Raw genomic sequence first — 19518 nt, forward strand, 5'->3', positions numbered from 1 at the left:
CTGCTGATTTCTCCGCTGATTCCGACGCTCTTGCTTTGTTCAACGCGGACTGTAGGGTTAGATTCGGGTTGGCTAATAGTTTCTTTTGCAACGAAATGTCTCTTACCCCACAGATGAATTGCTCTAAGATATGCTCTTCCAAATCCCTGTATTCACAGTGGGCTGCTATTCTTCGTAGAGCTGCAACAAATTGGTTAATGGATTCTCCCGCCTTTTGAGTCCTCATGTTGAACTCTTTGCGGCTGACATGGCGGGACGGTTTTGGCGCGTAATGTGTTTCCAAGGCTTGTTTCAGCGTCGCCCATGGTACTGCTTGTATTGGAGTAGGCGCGGTGAGGTCTCTGGCCGTATTGAAGACTTCCTTTCCGCAGTAGCCGAGGAAGATATTTTTCTTTCTTGCATCGGTGATCCCCGTGTACTCATTTGCTTCGAGGAAACACTCGAAGCGAATCATGAAGGCTTCCCATTCGTCGGTTGCTGGGTCGAAAGGAGCGGGGGGAGCATGCATCGCCATCTTCTCAGTTTGAATTTGCCGCGCTGCGGTGATCTGAGATGGCTGCCGGAATTTCTGCCGAATTCCTGGGCTGGATCAAATCCGGAGATTCTTGAAGTAGCGTTCTTCGTCCTATCTGTCTCTCAATCCCACCTTCGTCGCCAATGTTAGATCTGGGCAACGAGAGACAGACTGCGGACACGACGTGACTTAACAGCTCTTTATTAGTAATAGTAGTGATCCAGCTTCCCCTGTGGTCGGAGGGTTCCCCTTTTATAGGGATGAGGCACGCCCATTGACCAATCAGATGAATACCTGTTTCCCGCTGTAGGAGCGGACCTGAGTGAAGACTTATCATGATATATGCTAATATCTAACAGTTAGTAAAATTAATCAGTGGAACGACTTGCCTCCAGAAGTTGTGAATGCTCCAACACTGGAGGTCTTTAAGAAGATGTTGGGCAACCATTTGTCTGAAGTGGTGTAAGGTTTCCTGTCCGAGCAGGGGGTTGGACTAGAAGACCTCCAAGGGCCCTTCCACGACAATTCTAGAGTAGAATAGCCTATTCTATTCTATTCTATCCTATCTAGTAGTGAAATTCAATTTTTTTACTACCGGTTCTGTAGGCGTGTGGTGGCTTGGTGGGCGTTGCTTGGTGGGCGTGGCAAGGGAAGGAAACTGCAAAATCCCTATTCCCACCCCTCTTTGGGGCCAGTCAGAGGTGGCATTTCCCGGTTCTCTATTCTAAATTTCCGCTACTGGTTCTCCAGAACCTGTCAGAACCTGCTGGATTTTACCCCTGATCCTATCCTACCTTACAGCCCATCAGACAAAGAATATCTAACCCAGGTTAACTCGAACCAAGCTATCCCAAAGATGCTTTTTTTCAAGAGGCCACTGGACTTTCTTGTTTTGTTTTGTTTTTTGAAGACGTTTGGCTCTCCTCCAATAACTTCTTCAGCTCTGACTGGATGGTGGGGAATGGAAGATTTTGCCCGTCTTGATGCCCACCAATCCAGTAGGAGCTGAAGAAGCTTCTCGGATGAGCAGCGAAAGGTCTTCAAAGAGAAACAAGGATGTCCAGATGGGGGGAAAAAAACACCTTTGGGACAAAACCATGAGCTGGGATGACTGAGAATCTCCATAAACATCTCATTAAGATAAACACGCGTGATGGGAGAGTGGAGGATCTCCCACGCTTTCGCCGAACCCAGGGACAAGAAACCCACTGATTCCCACGGTGTGAAATGAGAGGCATTTGTAGGTGCCACGGGAGGCGCTCAGCCATAAACCACAGCACTTTTAAACTTAAAAAAAAAAAGCTCAGAAGTCCCGGAGCTCAAACTGCTATATGCCAACTTTCCCCCACTTTGAATCCAAATCTTGGTCTTTTGGGATCATTTACGGCGCTGGAAAGTGTGAAAAAAAACAATAACTCGGGATGCGGCCAACCGAGCATGCGCAGAACGGTATCGCAGGTGGCCGGCTGGTGTCAGCTAGATATAATCCAGGTTTATAAAATGGTTCGTTTGAGCCAGCGGAAGAGTCGTCCTTCCAAGCCTGGGTGGACCTCTTTGCTCCGGCGAGACTTTCTCCAGTTGACAAGGAGGCAACCTTGCGCGCGCGCGCTCCCTTTGGTACTCTCAGTCCCATCATCCCCCGCCCAACAAGCCCGCCTTTATTGAGATCATGAAAACCGCTCCCCTCCTCCTCCTCCTCCTCCCCGCCACAGGCCGTCTTGAGGGCTGGCGGGATCTGGTGATTCGCTTAGATCTACACTCCCCCCCACAAAAAAAACCTCCAGCGGGCAGCCCGATCCGTGAGCTGTTTATACGGTATGCCGAATCTTTTAGGCGATCCGGATTGGGAATCTTCAATCCGGATTGGGGGGGGGGCGGTCTTCAGCCAGGGGGCTATAAATTGCAACCGTTTAGAGATTAACAGAGTTGGAAGGGACCATGTGGGTCATCTAGTCTAACCCCGACGCACGCTTTTTTCCCCCTTTTGCAAACCCCGCCACTGAGCCTCGAGATTTGGTTGTCGCAGGGATACACTCACTCCCTTCTTACTCTTCCACTGACTTCTCTCCCCACGCCGCGCCTTGTAAAAAAAACCCTCCACGCCGGTATTTTTCCTCCCTCAAACCTTTTTTAATTTTTTTATTTTTCTTTCTCATATATACATTCACAAATATACATTCTCATAAGTACTATTAATATATTTAAAAATATAATCGGGATCGCTCTCCTGCCACCCCGCACATCCATTTATTTTACAACAACCTTGACTCCTTTCATCCTCCCAATCTTCCTTCTCTCCCTTCTTCTTCCCTTCTCTCTTTTCTCTTTTCTTCTTCCCCTCCCTCTCCCCCACTCCTCCTCTCTTCTTCTCCGTCCTGCCCCTTCTCCCACTCTTACTGCCCTTCCCTTACTTCCTCTCCCTTTCCCTTTCTTCTTTTCCCTCCTCTTTCTCCCTCCTTCCGTTGTTGCATTTACTTCTTTTCTTCTTCACTCTAATGGATTCCTCCCCCCCTCAAACCTTGACCGCTTGAAGACGCGTGGATTTCCAAAAGTCCCAGAATTCTTCGCTGGCTGGGGAATTCCGGGAATTTGAAGCCCAGGCGTCTTCAAGTTGAGAAAGTTGGGCACCCACCCATCCTATCGCGAGACAGGGAATTCCGCGGGACGCTACTGCAAAAGTCCTCTTTAATTTTCTTTTGGAGAGCTAGCCAGAAGCGCGGGATGGAGAAGTCGGGGACCGAACCGCGCTTCCGTCAAACAAACCCCTACATCGCCTGCAGCCACTGGTGTATTAAACCATTAAGCAGACTAAGCCCGTACTTAGGGCACCAGGCCCAAAGGGGGCACCACAAAGTTGAGAAAGAAAGAAATAAAGATTTGTACAGAATGCACAAAGGAAGGGGGGGGCACCAAGATTTGTCAGCGCTTAAGGCACCAGCGAGCCTTAATCCGCCACTGCCTGCCGCGATTCCGGACCGACGTGGGAACAGGCGTGACACCCGCCTCCACCCCTGGCCAAAAGAGATCCCCGGCTCCGTTCCCGGCTCCTTGGCTCGCTCTCTTTTCTTTCTCGCTTCCTCCCAATTCGGGAACCTTGCCCGGCGAGGAAAAAAACCCACCAGCTGGTGCGTAAAAGCGCGTTTGGTGCGTAAAAGTGCCGGCTTGCGCTCTCTTTACGCCTCTCCGGCCTGACTAGGGGTGACTCTCGCCTGCTTAACCGTCCTTCCTCTTCCTCTTCCTCTCCCCCCCCCCAATCGGTGGTCCTGCCAGACGCGCCTCCACCTCCGCCCCTTTCCTTCCACCCACCCCCCCGTCCCGCTTTGGGAAGGTCTTGCGAAGCGAGCCTCCTTTAGACTCCAGGCATGTCCAAGAGAAGCTGCGTGAGATCACCCGGGTTATAAATATCTCCGTGCCAGCGCCGCGCTCTCGGAACCCCGCGCTCGCTCGCTCGCTCGCTCATTCTCTCTCCCTCTCGCGGGGCCGACGACTATGCCGCCTTCCCGGCGCGGCGGAGCGCACGGCCGGCTGCCCCGTAGGTGCGGCGGCGGCGGCGGCGGCAGCTGCAGCGGCGGGAGGAGTAGCAGCAGCAACGGGAGGAGTAGCAGCAGCAGCAGCCGCCGCCGCCGCTTCTCCTCCTCCTCCTCCTCCTCCAAAATGCCAGGCGCGTCTCTCGGGCTGGAAGCATGAGCTTGCCTTTCTCCAGCTGCCTCCTCCTCTTCCTCTTGCTTAGTGGCCACTTGAGCCTCCCGGCTTTGGCGCACCCGCGGCCCCCTCGGGCGCAATTTGGAGAGGCCGCCGAGCGCCACAACCTTGGCAGCAGCGGCAGCAAGCTGAGAAATCGCTCCGCTACTTCGTCTCTCTCTTCCTCCTCCTCCTTTTCCTCCTCTTCCTCCTCCTCCTCTTCCTCCTTTTCCTCCTCCTCTTCTTCTTCTTCCTCCTCCTCCTTTTCCGCACCTTCCTCTTATTCCTCCCCCTCCGCGGGAGTTCAAAGCGGCGGCGCGGAGATGAGCAGCTTTAAGTGGAGTCCCTCCGGGCGTCGAACGGGCAGCCTCTACTGCAGAGTGGGCATCGGTTTCCACCTCCAGATCCATTCGGATGGGCACGTCAACGGCTCTCACCACGACAGCCTCTTAAGTAAGTAAGCAAGCGAGCAAGTGAGCGTGGGCGCCTCTCCGCCCCTCGTTTGGCCGGAGTGGGGACGGCGCCCCGGTCTCTAACTTCTGCATTTAGGGGAGCCGGGATGGGGGAGGGAGTTGGACTTCCGCCGTCCGTGAGCGCTTCTGGTTGCACGCCTGAGTTTGGGGTTGTTGTTTTTTTGAAAAAAGTTTTTTTTTAAATTTTTATTTTTAATCTCATACATACCTTTGCAGATGCACATTCCCATGGTTTTATTATTCACATTGTGTATTAACAATTTAAAAAAATCATTTTTCCATATAAAAGTTAAAATATATAATCGGGGTTGCTTTGCTTGCCATCCCAATCCCACCCCCCTGTTTTATTTTAACACAACCCTGCTTTTCTTTCCTTTTTCTCCCTCCCTCCCTTCTTCTCTACTTTCTTCTTTCGCCCTCTCCTTTCCCATTTCTTCTTCCCCTTCTTCTCCCCAACTCCTCTCCTCTTCTTCCCCTTCCTACCCTCTCTTCTACTCTTACTTCTCTTCCCTGTCTTCCTCTCCTTTCCTCTTTCTCTCTCCCCTTCCCCTCCTCTTCCTACCTTTCCTCTCTTCCTTTCCTCTTTCTATTGTTGTGATTGCGTATTTTCCTCTTCCCTCTGGCATTATTTTTGGGATGATACTCCAACAAACCCGGTTCTATCTTTCTATTTGCCATTTTCCATTCCCTTTTCCTCATTATATTTTCCAATCTATTATTTGCACATGCCTCATCCTTTGAACATATATTTGTGTATTCATACTTTTCTTGAGGGTTTTTTTAAAAGTGCATCTTAAAAACATTTAATTGATAGTTCAGAATGTCTCACTTGGCTCAGTCTCTGGGCGATTCCACTCGGTTACTAGCTTTGAAGCGCTCCGGGAGTTAAATTCAGGTGCTTCAACGCCTTTGGGATTTTTTTGCTGCTGTTCAGCAGGCAGTGAAAATCCTAAGCGGCCGAGCGGTGAAATCTGGATGAGAGTTACATCTCTAAATAAAGTGCTTGTGAATTGGAATGGAAGAGATCTGATGCTAATGAAAGCTGCTGAGCAAAGCCTTAACAAATATGTGGATAAGCAAGCCACAGGAAAATGAGCAGGAAAATGAAAATACACCAGATTGAAGAGGAAAATATGTAAACACAACAACGGAAAGAGGGAATGGAGAGAGAAGGTAGGAAGAGGAGAGGAGAAAGGAGAGGGAAAGAAGAAGGGGGAAAGGAGAGGAAGAAACGGAGGGGAAGTAACAGTAGGAGAGATGGGAGGAAAAGGAAGAAGAGGGGAGGAGTGGGGGAGAGGAAAGTGAAGTAGAGAAGGGAAAGGAGGGGAGGAAAGAAGAAAGGAGAGAAGAAGGGAGGAAAGGAAGAAAAAAGAAGTAGGATTGTTGTAAAATTAGATGGGTTTATGGGATGGTAGAAAAGCAATCTCGATTATATTTTTAAACTTAAGGGGAGAAAAATTGTTGTAAAAAATAACACATATTATTAATAATAGTTATGAGATTGTATATTTGTGATTGTATATGTACGTATGAGAAATAAAAATAAAACTTTTTCCAAAAAAAGAAAAGAAAATGACCGGGAACCAATTAACAATAATTATTTGCGGGGGGACGGACGGACGGACGGACTCAAGTTTCTACTTTCTTGAAATCTGGAATATTTCTTGGGTCTTCAGGCCACCGCTGTCCAGTTAAGTAGGTTTAGACTTTCTATTTAAAGAGACATAATTTTGCCCAGGTAGGGAAAACACAAGCTGTTGGCTTCATTGACTTGCTGGGAAGCAAGACCTATTGAAGTTAAGGCAGGGGTGTCCAAACTTGAGAACTTTAAGACTTGTGGACTTCAACTCCCAGAATTCCCCAGCCAGCATGGCTGGCTGGGGAATTCTGGGAGTTGAAGTCCACAAGTCTTAAAGTTCCCAAGTTTGGACACCCCTGAGTTAAGGGGATGTCAGTTGGTGTAACTGTGGAAGGAATGGGCCGCTTGGGATTACAAAAACCAATTCCAGAACTCAATGCAAACATCTGACTAGGTGGCTTAGTGGCTAAGACGCTGATATTGTCGATCAGAAAGGTCGACAGTTTGGCGGTTCAAATCCTAGAGCAGGGGGTTGGACTAGATGACCTCCAAGGTCCTTTCCAATTTTTTACTGTTTATCTGAAGGAATGCAGTACAGGTAATTCTCCACTTAGGACCACCATTGACCCCAAATTTTGTGTTGCTGAGTGAGGCAGTTAAGTGAGCTTTCCTCATTTTACAATTTGTTTTTTGTGCCCTGGTTGTTAAGTGAATCCCTGCAGTTGTTAAGTTAGTAACATGAATTAAGTTCAAGGGAACAAGGTTGTAAGTCAGCGGCTACCGGTTTGCACCAGTTCGGGTGAACTGATAGTGGAACTTGCAACTGGGTCTTCGAATTAGTAGGAACAGCAGGCTCGTCACGCCCCCGAAACCGGTTCCCTGGTCATCGCGGCATGGATTTTTTTGACATTTTCAATGTTCTGCGCGATTTACAGGCAACTGTGCAGGCGCAAATCACGTGCACATCGAACTGGCAGTAATGTTGACAGAAAGCTGTTGTAAGTGTGAAAAATGGTCCTAAGTCACTTTTCTTCAGTAACTTTGAACCAGAGGTGGGTTCCTACCGGTTCAGACCGGTTCGAACGAACTGGTTGAAATTTTTGCACGCCCCGAACCGGCAATAATGCCGGGAGCAACCCACCCCTGTTTTGAACGCTCACTAAATGAATGGTTGTAAGTTAAGGACTACCCGTGGAACAGTGGGGGGATACAACCAGTATGCCACAGGACGGGCGTCCTGGAGTGTGCTGGGAGCACCAGGTACTGTTCCGGTGTGGTGCTCCGGAGGGCCACCCGCTCGCCCTCTTTACCTGTATTTGAGCCAATTGGGGCATTCGCGTACGGACACGGAGCATACCGTGCCTGCACAACGCTCCGCTGAGCGGCTGGAGTGTCACAGGCGGTGGCTACGCATGCGCATACTGCATGCATGCATGTGGTGGACGCCTGGCCCCGTTGCATCGTACCGGTTGCAACAGGATCTGGAACCCATCACTGCCATGGAATGATTGGCCAATGCTAATGGTTGGGAGGGGTCCTATTGCAAATAATGCATGGTGCAAATGAAGGGAGATACGTGAAAGGCACCACTAGAGTGAGAATCACAAGACACACCGTTGATATATTTTGCAGCGTCGCATGTTTTTCCTGGACTGAACCACTTCAGGCAGCAGCTGGGAAGTTTGTCTCCCATCCCAAATATTTGGCATCTTGAAAACGCATCAGGTGGAAGGATACGCTCCAGGGGGTCTCCCTCTCTTTGAGGAAACAATTAAATGCTAACCTTCATTTCCATTGGCAGTGATAATGTCGGCATATGTAGAAGCCAATCTGGGGGACCATGGGAGCCTAGCGGTGAAGACACTCACTCCCACCCCCACCCCCATTCTAAAGGTTGAGAGTTCAGTCCTAAGTAGCAGATATTTCTTTTGCAAAAGAAAAAAAAACATATCTGCTGTGAACTCCATGTAGGTGTCAGGAAGGGAATTCGGCCAGTAAATGCTCAGGTCAATTCAAGTCGCCCCTCGATTCTATCCTGAAATAAGGGATTAGAGGGTTGTAAAAAGGGGGGGGGGGAGTGATGGAGAATGGCTGGCTGGCCTGAAAAATCAAGGTGTCTCTACCCTTGTTCCTCCTGCACCTAATCCAGAGTGGATGAGAAACATAGGATGGGGAGAGGAAGGCACCTAAGAATTACAATCTCTTGTGGCCCTAGCATATCTATTAAAGCAAGAAAAATAAAATGCACAGGTACAATATAGGTGGTACCTGGTTCAATAGTAGTAACTGTGAAAGGGATCTTGGAGTCCTGGTGGACAATCATTTAAATAGGAGCCAGCCGTGTGCAGCAGCTGCCAAAAAAGCCAACACGGTTCTAGGCTGCATCAACAGAAGAATAGAATCAAGATCACGTGAAGGGTTAATACCACTTTATAAGGCCTTGGTAAGGCCACACTTGGGATATTTGCACCCAGTTTTAGTCGCCACAATGTAAAAAAGATGCTGAGACTCTAGAAAGAGTGCAGAGAAGAGCAACAAAGATGATTAGGGGACTGGAGGCTAAAACATACGAAGAACGGTTGCAGGAACTGGGTATGTCCAGTTTAATGAAAAGAAGGACTAGGGGAGACATGATAGCAGTCTTCCAATATCTCAGGGATGGTCACAAAGAAGAGGCAGTCAAGCTATTCTCCAAAGCACCTGAGGGCAGGACAAGAAGCAATGGGTGGAAACTAATCAAGGAGAGAAGCAACTTAGAACTAAGGAGAAATTTCCTGACAGAACAATTAATGAGTGGAACAACTTGCCTCCAGAAGTTGTGAATTCTCCAACACTGGAAGTTTTTAAGAAGAGATTGGACATCCATTTGTCTGAAATAGTGTAGGGTTTCCTGCCTAAGCAGGGGGTTGGACTAGAAGACCTCCAAGGTCCCTTCCAACTCTGTTATTCTTTGTACAGAGCATCTCATAAATCCAGTCTGCTTCGCTGAACGGAGTATATCAGGGGTGTCCAAACTTGGGAACTTTAAGACTTGTGGATTTCAACTCTCAGAATTCCCCAGCCAGCATGGCTGGCTGGGAAATTCTGGGAATTGAAGTCCACAAGTCTTAAAGTTCCCAAGTTTGGACACCCCTGGAGTATATAGTCAGTTAGAGTTCATTTTTCTAAGACTGTTGACTATACAGATAATCCTCGGTTTACAGCCATTTGTTTAGTGACAATGGCACTGAAAAAAAGCAACTTACGACTGGCTTTCAACTTAAGATCGTTTCAGCATCCTCAGGGTCAGGTGATAAAAATCCAGGCACTTGGCTGGGGAATTCTGGGAGTTGAAGTCCGGAAGTCTTAAAGTAGCCAAGTTTGTAGACACCACCACCCCTGCTTTGAATCAACCTTTTGTATAACAACCTTTCAGATGTGCCAGAAGTGCAAGTCCAGCCAGTAGCCAGACTTTAACAGGAATCCTAGCACATCTGGAGGGAACCACTTGGGTGAAAACTGCATTGCGCAGTTCATTTACTGGTATGTTTATTCAGCCCGTCCCTAAAGTTCTCTGACTTTGCATGAGATTTGTTAAGGCCTTGAATAATTTTGGACCCTTTAAATTTCAAAAAAAAAAGATAAAACTGGGAAGCAGTGGCTCCAGTGGCTAAGACGCTGAGCTTGTCGATCAGAAAGGTCGGCAGTTCGGCGATTCGAATCCCTAGCGCCTCATAACGGAGTGGGCTCCCGTTACTTATCTCAGCTTCTGCCAACCTATCAGGTCGAAAGCACGTAAAAAATGCAAGTAGAAAAATAGGGACAACTTTGGTGGGAAAGAAACAGTGTTCTGTGCCCCTTCGGCGTTTAGTCATGCCAACCGCATGACCACGGAGACGTCTTTAGACAGCGCTGGTACTTCGGCTTTGAAACGGAGATGAGCATCGCCCCCCTAGAGTCAGGAACGACTCGCACATATGTATGTGCGAGGAGAACCTTTACCTTTTAAGCATGGGTGGTGCATTAGGATACAATCTTTTAATGCTGCTGTTGTACTGCCTTATGACTCCTCAGTTACTGGATTATGATCTGTATTCCCACAGCCTTTAAAAATGATCCTGGGGAAATCCTTATCTCCTGAATCATGTTTTGATATCCTCAACGTTCTCTGTTCTGGAGAACTGGTAGCGGGAATTTTGAGTAGTTCAGAGAACCAGCAAATGCCACCTCTGGCTGGCCCCAGAGTGGGATGGGATTGGAGATTTTGCAGTATTCTTCCCCTGGAGTAGAGAGGGAATGGAGATTTTGCAGTTTCCTTCCCCTGGAATGGTTTGGGATTGGAGATTTTGCAGTATCCTTCCCCTGGAGTGGGGAGGGAATGGAGATTTTGCAGTTTCCTTCCCCTGGAGTGAGTTTGGAATGGAGATTTTGCAGTTTCCTTCCCCTGGAGTGAGTTGGGAATGGAGATTTTGCAGTTTCCTTCCCCTGGAGTGGGGAGGGAATGGAGATTTTGCAGTTTCCTTCCCCTTGAGTGGGGTGGGAATGGAGATTTTGCAGTTTCCTTCCCCTGGAATGGGTTGGGATTGGAGATTTTGCAGTTTCCTTCCCCTGGAGTGAGTTGGGAATGGAGAGTTTGCAGTTTCCTTCCCCTGGAATGGGTTGGGATTGGAGATTTTGCAGTTTCCTTCCCCTGGAATGGGTTGGGATTGGAGATTTTGCAGTATCCTTCCCCTGGAGTGAGTTGGGAATGGAGATTTTGCAGTATCCTTTCCCTGCCACGCCCACCAAGCCCCACCACGCCTACCAAGCCACACCATACCCACCAAGCCACGTCCACAGAACCTGTAGTAAACATTTTTGAATTTCATCACTGAGTTAGCCCATATAACTGAGCATTTCTCAAATTTGGCCACTTGAGAGGTTCGGACTTCAACTCCCAGAATTCTCCAACCAGCATTGCTGGTTGTGTTGCTGCAAAAGTATGCTGAATTCTGGGAGTTAAAATCCACACATCTTAAAAGGGGTTGAGCTTAAGAAACACTTAACAACTGCTCTTTCAAGAGCCTGGCCTTCTCCCAGGTGGGGGCATATCGATTCCCAGAATTCACCAGCCACAACCCCAGAACCACACTTGGAATATTGCATGTGGGTTTGGTTCCCACGATGCAAAAAAGATGATGAGATTGTAGAACAGGGGTATCAAAATCAAGGCCCGTGGTGCTTACCGTATTTTTCAGAGTATAAGACTCACTTTTTTCCCTCAAAAAAGAGGCTGAAAATCTGGGTGCATCTTATATACTGAATACAGCATTTTTGGCCTCCTGAAAGCACGCCCCCTTTGCAAAAATGACATGCATAGCCTTTAGGAGGCTTCCAGAGTGCTCCTGGAGGCTGGGGAGGGCAAAAATGAGCAAAAAAGTGGCCTTTTTTGCTCATTTCCACCATCCCTGGCCCCAGGAGCACTCTATAAGCCTCCTAAAGGCTATTCATGAGCTTTTTGGACAAAAAAGGGGCCCGTTTTTGCGAAAAACGGGCCATTTTGGGGAGGTTTGCAGAGTGCAAAAACTTTTCTTTTTAATTTGCCTCTTCAAAACCTTGGTGCGCCTTATACTCCGGTGCGTCTTATACTCTGAAAAATATGGTAGATCTGGCCTGCAGAACCGCCTTGGATACAACAAAGGACCATTCCGTGGGGCCTCTGCCACCGAAAACGGAGCTCCATTTTTCACTGGCAGAGGGTTGCAGGAGATCGTTGCAGCCAAGTGCTTGGGCCACCACAGCGACCCCCTGAGTGATGTCATGCTAGCCACGCCTACCCTAGCCACGCCCACCTGCCCCCCCCAGGTCAAACACAACCTTGATGCGGCCCTTAAGAAAATCGAGTTTGACCACCCCTGCTCTAGAAAGAGTGCAGAGGAGAGCAACAAAGAGGATTAGGGGGCTGGGGGCTAAAACATAGAAAGAACGGTTGCAGGAACTGGGTATGTTTAGCTTAAGAGAAAGAAGGACTAGGGGAGACATGATAGCATTGTTCCAATATCTCAGAGTGTCAGGGAAAAAAAAAACGCCTGATATCTGAGATCAATGGATCGGGCTGATTCCCTTCCGCATATCTTTTGAGATATTAAGAAAATAAATAAAAGTCTTTGACAAGTATTCTAATTAACAAACAAACTTTAATAAAAGTAAATAAAAGTAAAATAAACTAATTGTTACATTTTGATAATGAAAGCTCCGTCTGCCAGCTCAGTGGAATGTGTAACGCATGCGCAATAAATCACTTTCAGATAACATTTTGTTTTATGACCTGCGCAATAAAGCTTTCTTAGTTTAACTCTTGAATGTCAGTTCATGCCTAGCAAACTTTTTAACATCGTGACACCCCTTCTTTTGCTAGTCTGGGCTGACGTCATCAAATCATCAATTAAGGCACATCTTCTTTCGCAGATACTCGTGTTGATTTGCGGCAAGTGGTTTGTTAAGCATGTCTGCGATCTGATCATGTGTAGAAACATATTGCAATTTAACAAAACCTTGCTTAACTAATTGCTTTGTGTTTTGATAACGAATGTCAATGTGTCTGGACCTAGAACTTGTAAAATGTGACTCAGAAATATAAACCACAGATACATTATCTTCCATCATGGTGATTGGTCGAATCGGACGTGTCCAGATATCTGTGATCAAAGCATCAAACCACGTTAGAGAATTACAAGCATCTGAAACACAAGCATATTCAGCTTCAGTAGATGAACATGAAACAAAACTCTGTTTTCTCACTTGCCAGTAAACAGGACAACCATTTAGGAACATCATGTAACCAGAAGTGCTTTTGCGTGACTTCTTGTCGCTCGCCCAGTCAGCGTCAGCAAAACAAATCAACTTTGGTTGATCAGTGTGTGTTGGTTCTAGCAATAACTTCATGTGTTTAGTGTATTTTAGGTATTTCAACAACTTCTTAATGCATGACCAATGAAATTGTGTTGCCTTACCTACGTGTCGTGATAAAAGATTAACACTAAGTGCGATGTCAGGTCTGGTCCAACTACTGATGTACAATAGTGAACCAATGACCGAACGATAGAGTGTTTGATCCTCGAACTCAGGACTTGGTTCATGTGTTAAGTTGTGAAAATCTGTTTGCATGGGTGTCTTTGTTTTGCTAGCATCTTTCATGTTGCAATGATGTAGAATGTGGTCAATTTTCTCCTCTTGTGAAAGACTAAACCCCTTCTGTGTCTTTTCAATTTGAACACCTAAATAAGTGCTAATGTGTCCTAAAGATTTTAGTGTGAAGTATCTCTGCAAACTTTTGGCAAAAATCTCACTCATTTTCTTATTTGGACCAATATAAACAATATCATCAACATAAACAAGAATTATCTCATATGCATTGTTAGATCTTTTTGTGAACACGCATTCATCAGTTTCGGACTTAATAAAGCCCATTGAATTTAGTTTGTCAGTAAGACATAAATACCACATTAAACCTGACTGTTTCAGACCATAAAGACTTTTGTTCAGGAACCAGGTATCCCCTTCTTGCTTTCGGAATCCTGGAGGGCTTCTCATGTAGATCTCTTCATCTAGGTCTGCATGTAGATAAGCTGTGTCCACATCAAATTGAAAAACTTCTAAACCAAGAATAGTTGCAGTGGTTAAGGCAATTTTTACACTTTCAGTTCTGACTGTTGGTGAGTAAGTGTTTGTGTAGTCCTCAGGATAACGTTGAGCGAAACCCTGAGCTACAAGTCTGGCTTTGTATAAAGACTCACCATTTGGTTTCTTCTTGATTCTGTAGACCCATCGGGTGCCAATGACTTTCTTGTTTGCTGGAGGTTTTTGCAGGTGTGAATACATTAAGTTTCTTTAAACTGTCCATTTCATCCTGCATTGCATCATTCCACTTGTCTTGTTCTGAATCAGGAAGCTGTTTGATTTGTGTAAATGTCTCAGGAGGAAGAGTAACGTTGCAAATCAAAGGTACTGGTGTTTTTGTCAGTTGCCATGAATAACGTTGTGGAGGGATTCCTTTTGTGGCCCTCTTGGAGCGTCTAGGAGCAACAGACCAGTCTTCTTCTTCTTCTTCATCATCATCCTCGTCCTCACGTTCGTCGCTAGCATCAGCATCCGCGGCTTGCGAAGACGGAACATCAGTTTGTGAAGAACTGGTAGAAGGAATATCTGCCTGCGAATTGCCATCAGGCTGCGTGGCATCTGGAACACCATCTCTAGGAAAATAAACTTCAGGATCATTGGAATGAATCCTGGACCAGTCAATGTCTTCCTCAAAATTAGCAGATTGTGAAATGACAATCACATGTTTAGTATCAATGAATTTGTACCATTTTGAATTATCATCAATACCCATAAATCTTAGTCTCTTTGCTACTATACCTCCCTTTCTTCTTTGACTTAAGGGAGTGTTCACCATAGCATATGAACCAAAAATATGGAGGTTCTTGAGATCGGGCTTGTAGCCATACAGCATGTAGAAAGGAGTTTGATTGATTACACTGCTCCAAGTACGGTTGACAATGTAATTTGCATATTTGATTGCTTCACCCCAGTATGCGTTACTGAGATTGGCATCTTCTAGAAGACAACGCATCATGGTTTGTAGAACCCCTTGTCTTCTTTCTACGACTCCGTTATGAGCCGGTGTATATGGAGCAGATGTCTGATGAAGAATTCCATTCTTACACATCCAGTCCTGGAAACGCTGAGACATGAATTCTGCACCACGGTCACTCTGGATTCTGGCGATGCGAACTTGGTATTGTGTAGAAACAAACGCTGCAAAGTCTTTAAAGATCTGAAAGGTCTCAGATTTCTCTTTCATAGGATATACAAATCCATATCTAGAATGATTATCTACAATTGTTAAAAAATACTTTCTGCCACCAAGTGTTGGTGGGAAAGGACCCACTATGTCAGTGTGTACCAAATCAAAAATGCGTGTTGACAGGCGTGTAGCGTGTTTGGGAATTGCAGCCGCCTTGGATTTAGCCTTTTTGCAAACGGCACAATCCAAAAACACCTTACACCCCTTTAGATCCAAACCTTTTGCGAACTCCGGCATCTTTCTAAGAACACGGAAACTGGCATGTCCCAATCTTCTGTGCCACTTGTGAATACACCTGGAATGCAAAGGTTTACCAGTTAGTGAATTCTCAACATTAACAGTTTCATGAGGACCCTCAGGCTTGCTCTGAGCAATCTGTTTCTGTTTTCTTTGTTTGTTGGCTTTAGGAGCCTTTGGCACAGTAACGTTTTCTCTCTCTGGGACAACTCTCTCTGGGTCTGCGTTGTGCCTTTTTGGAGTTTGCATACTTGCCTGTGCTTGCCCTTTAGGCTTTGGCTTTAAGTAATAAACACCACCAATCAGCATATTTTCAGCAATAATATCTCCATCTTTAACTAAGTAACTTGCTTTTTCGAGGTGGTGAACCTGGAACTTTAAATCTCTAGACAAGTGACTTTGACTAAGCAAATTACTGGTTGCTGAAGGTATGTAATAAACATCAGGGATGTGTGTATCGAGTTCTTCAATGTAAACAGTTCCTTTTCCCATAACCTTGCAAGTGTGGTTGGTGAAGGAATACAGTTCTCGATACTCGGGCTCTGGTTCGCCCATCTCTGTGAAAAGTTCCTTTCTGTGGGTAACGTGCACAGCTGCTCCACTATCTAAAGTCCACAAAAGACGTCTGTCGAACTTTGGATCAGGTTGTGGAACGTTGGTTATGGCCAGTGTCACAAGTGGAGCTTGTGAATCACGCCTTGGACCACGACGGCCTTGTCTTCTGCCTCTACCTCTGCCTCTGGAATCTGTTCCTCTGGGCTGGTACGTGGCGGGAGCTGGAACTCGTTGGGGACAATCCCGGGTGTCATGTCCCACACGGTTGCAGGTGTAGCATTTTGGCATCCTTGGAGCGTAGCCTCTTCCTCGGAAGGGACGTCTGGCTGGAGCCTTTGATGCTGGGGGTCGTTGCAGATGTGGTGTAGCTAACCTGATAGCTTCGTCTTCCACTAAAAGTCTGCAAACGTGGTTAACTGTGCGTTGAGCAATAGGCACGTAGTTAATCTTTGCAACAGCATCTTTCCATTCATAATTCAATGAGTTAATGATGATGCTAATCATTTGGATATCATCGATTACATGGCCATTTTGTCTCAATTCACTTCTCATTCTTTTCAGTTTGGTCAACTGTCCACCAATTCGTTCACCAGGTTTCAACTTCGAACCATGGAACTCAGACATGAGCAAACATGAGGATTCAATTGAAACGGGCCTGTAGCAATCTTCCAAAATAGCCCAAATTTCTTGGGCAGTTGCATCAGGTGGAAAGATACCTTGGATCTCAATTTCCATTGACATGAGCAAAGTTTGTGATTGCTCTGTTTTCGAGGTCTCTCATTGCAGGTGTCCAGGGCTGAGGAGGAGGATTAAAAATCATGGAATGTGTGCCTTCTCTTCAAAGCAAGAGCGCAATTTCACTGACCCAGGCTTTATAATTCTCTCCTGACTCCTTTAATTTGGACTCACCAGTCAAGGGAGTGACTGGAAGTACCTGCTGAGGAATGTGCATCGGAACAATTTGTTGTGCAGGTTGCAAAGCTGGTTGTTGAACGAGGGGATGCTGGGGTTGCATCATTGGCCTTTGCGTGGCAACATCAAATTGGCTTCCTCGAATTCGCCTTTGGCTTTGCCTTTTTCCATCTAGGGAGGATTCCGCACCGCCAGGGGGTGTTGAAGACTTAACCTTTGGAGGCAAAGTTTTGGCTTCTAAAGGGCTCATAGCTAAATCTCTAAAGCTTTGATGAAACTGCATCATCTTTTGCTCTAATAATTTTTCTCCGCCAGCAGATGGCAGTGCAGCTTCACTTCTTGGCTGCAGCCCTCTATACATGGCCGGAAGTTCAATGGGCTCAAAGGGACCACGTGACCTCGGTGACGTGTACATGTCTCTTTGTTCTAATTGACCAATGAACTCTGTGGGGTGTGTCTTAGGCTGTTGTTTTGAAGACAAGATAGCGTCCTCAGACATTTTGGGAGTGGGGGAGCTCCTCCTACTTCGCTTTATTTCGTTAAAGCACTCTCTCGCGTCCCTAGCATATTTTTCAAACAGCTTTAATCGATATAGATAGCTTTGCATTTCTTCCTCATCATCTGGGAAGATTTCATAAACTTTGCTTTCTGCGTGGGAGGATTTTTTCTCTGCCGGCAGTTGCCGTTTAGACTTTTGCCGTTCATTAGTTGTATCTTGATAATGAGGGAGATTTACTGACCTCAGTCCGTAGATCTTGCCTTCTGTAGCTCCTTCCCCCACATCTGGTTCGGCACTTTGTTGCTCCTGGAATACGTTTGAAGGTTCTTGTTTCTCTGTGTCTGAGGAAATAGATTCTTTCAAGCGCTTTCCATGTCCGCGTTTTTTTCTTTTCTTTCTCTTCTTCGACATGGCTAATTAGCCTTAGTCGGTTATCATAAGATAGCGCGAAGGGAAAATACAGCCATAAATTGTAGCCATCTCAGCTGGCATCATTTGATCAACCTCTGCATACCAAGTTGTCAGGGGAAAAAAAAACGCCTGATATCTGAGATCAATGGATCGGGCTGATTCCCTTCCGCATATCTTTTGAGATATTAAGAAAATAAATAAAAGTCTTTGACAAGTATTCTAATTAACAAACAAACTTTAATAAAAGTAAATAAAAGTAAAATAAACTAATTGTTACATTTTGATAATGAAAGCTCCGTCTGCCAGCTCTGCTTGGCAGCCAGACACAAAAAAAAAAGTGGAATGTGTAACGCATGCGCAATAAATCACTTTCAGATAACATTTTGTTTTATGACCTGCGCAATAAAGCTTTCTTAGTTTAACTCTTGAATGTCAGTTCATGCCTAGCAAACTTTTTAACATCGTGACACAGAGGTTGCCACAAAGAAGAGGGAGTCAAACTATTCTCCAAGGCACCTGAGGGTAGAACAAGAAGCAATGGGTGGAAACTAATCAAGGAGAGAAGCAACTTAGAACTGAGGAGAAATTTCCTGACACTGAGAACAATTAACCAGTGGAACAGCTTGCCTCCAGAAGTTGTGGGTGCTCCATGAGTGGAGCTTTTTAAGAACAAATGGGACAAACTAATGATGGAAGTAAGCGATAGAGAGGAAACAGTACTATAAGACATGGAATAGGTGGTATAATTGGCTTGAAAAGAGACGTAAATGAATGCCTAATGAATACATATAAAATATAATGAAAGGAGATGGTATATATTTGGAAAGTAATAGAGATGTAAATATTGTATATGTATGTGAAAATGAGAAATTAGGAAACAGAGAGGAATATGTATAAGACAATACGTTGCAGAATGGAAAACCTGAAATTAGAAACAAGGAATACCGATGACAGAAAGCTGTAAAAGGGGAATTGTGATTTTAATGTTTGGAAAATGTTCAGTAATATTTTTTTTAAAATAAGAAGAGATTGGACAGCCATTTGTCTGAAATGGTATAGGGTTTCCTGCCAATGCAGGGGGCTGGACTAGAAGACCTCCAAGGTCCCTTCCAACTCTGTCATTCTGTTAACCACGGTGTTGCTAAGAGTCAGCTAATGCCAGAAAGCCAACTCTGTCCTTGAAAGCAGTAAAGTTTTGAATTCAAACATCACTTCCTCCATCTGACCAACATGTGGCAGAAGGCAAATTTTCTGTCCACAACACGATTTCTCAGTCTTAAGTACCAACATAATTACCATATTTATTCGAGTATAACGCGCAAAATTTTGTACCAAAAAAAGGAATCAAAGTCTGGGTGCGCGTTATAAACGAGGGCTGGGGTGGGGTGGCAGTGGCGGCTGGGGAGAATTTACTTGGCATGGTAGCCCCTGAAGCATTCGATCCTGCCGACTGGAGGAAGAGCAGCAGCGGCAATACTCGCAACTCAACTATAGGCGGCAAGGCCAGGGTCAGCTTGCGGGAGTCCACGGCCTCCCCTTTGCTCCCAACTGAGGCTCCTTGGCACATGGCGGCTGCGGGGGGTCCCGTCTTTTTGTCCTGCAGTTCGACCGAGACGCAACTCGGCGGCGGGCCATCCCGGCTGGGAGACAAAGGAGGGGAAAGGCGGCAGGCAGCTGAGTTGCGAGTATTGCAGCCGCTGCTGCCGCCGTTCACAGGACCCGCCTCTCACCCTCTTCCTCCAGTCGGCAGGATCTCGATCCGTCTGGAAGGGGGCGACTGGGACTCGGGAATCCCCCCAGGCACCATGGCCAAGGGGGCTTCGTTGGAGAGCG

The 19518-nt window shown here is 46.2% G+C and overlaps 1 protein-coding gene across 1 annotated transcript in view; it reads left to right on the forward strand.

The window, feature by feature from the left end:
- Positions 1-4197: 4197 nt before the first annotated feature.
- FGF5 (fibroblast growth factor 5) overlaps positions 4198-19518 on the forward strand; it is a gene marked incomplete at its 5' end in the record, with an annotated part of 43833 nt that continues 28512 nt past the window's right edge. Inside the window, one exon of the mRNA XM_081959986.1 lies at positions 4198-4648. Within this exon, the coding sequence (XP_081816112.1) occupies positions 4198-4648 (451 nt within the window). The remainder of the gene's footprint in view (positions 4649-19518) is intronic.

Source organism: Natrix helvetica (assembly GCF_964273705.1).
Source record: "Natrix helvetica genome assembly, chromosome: 7".
NCBI lineage: Eukaryota > Metazoa > Chordata > Lepidosauria > Squamata > Natricidae > Natrix > Natrix helvetica.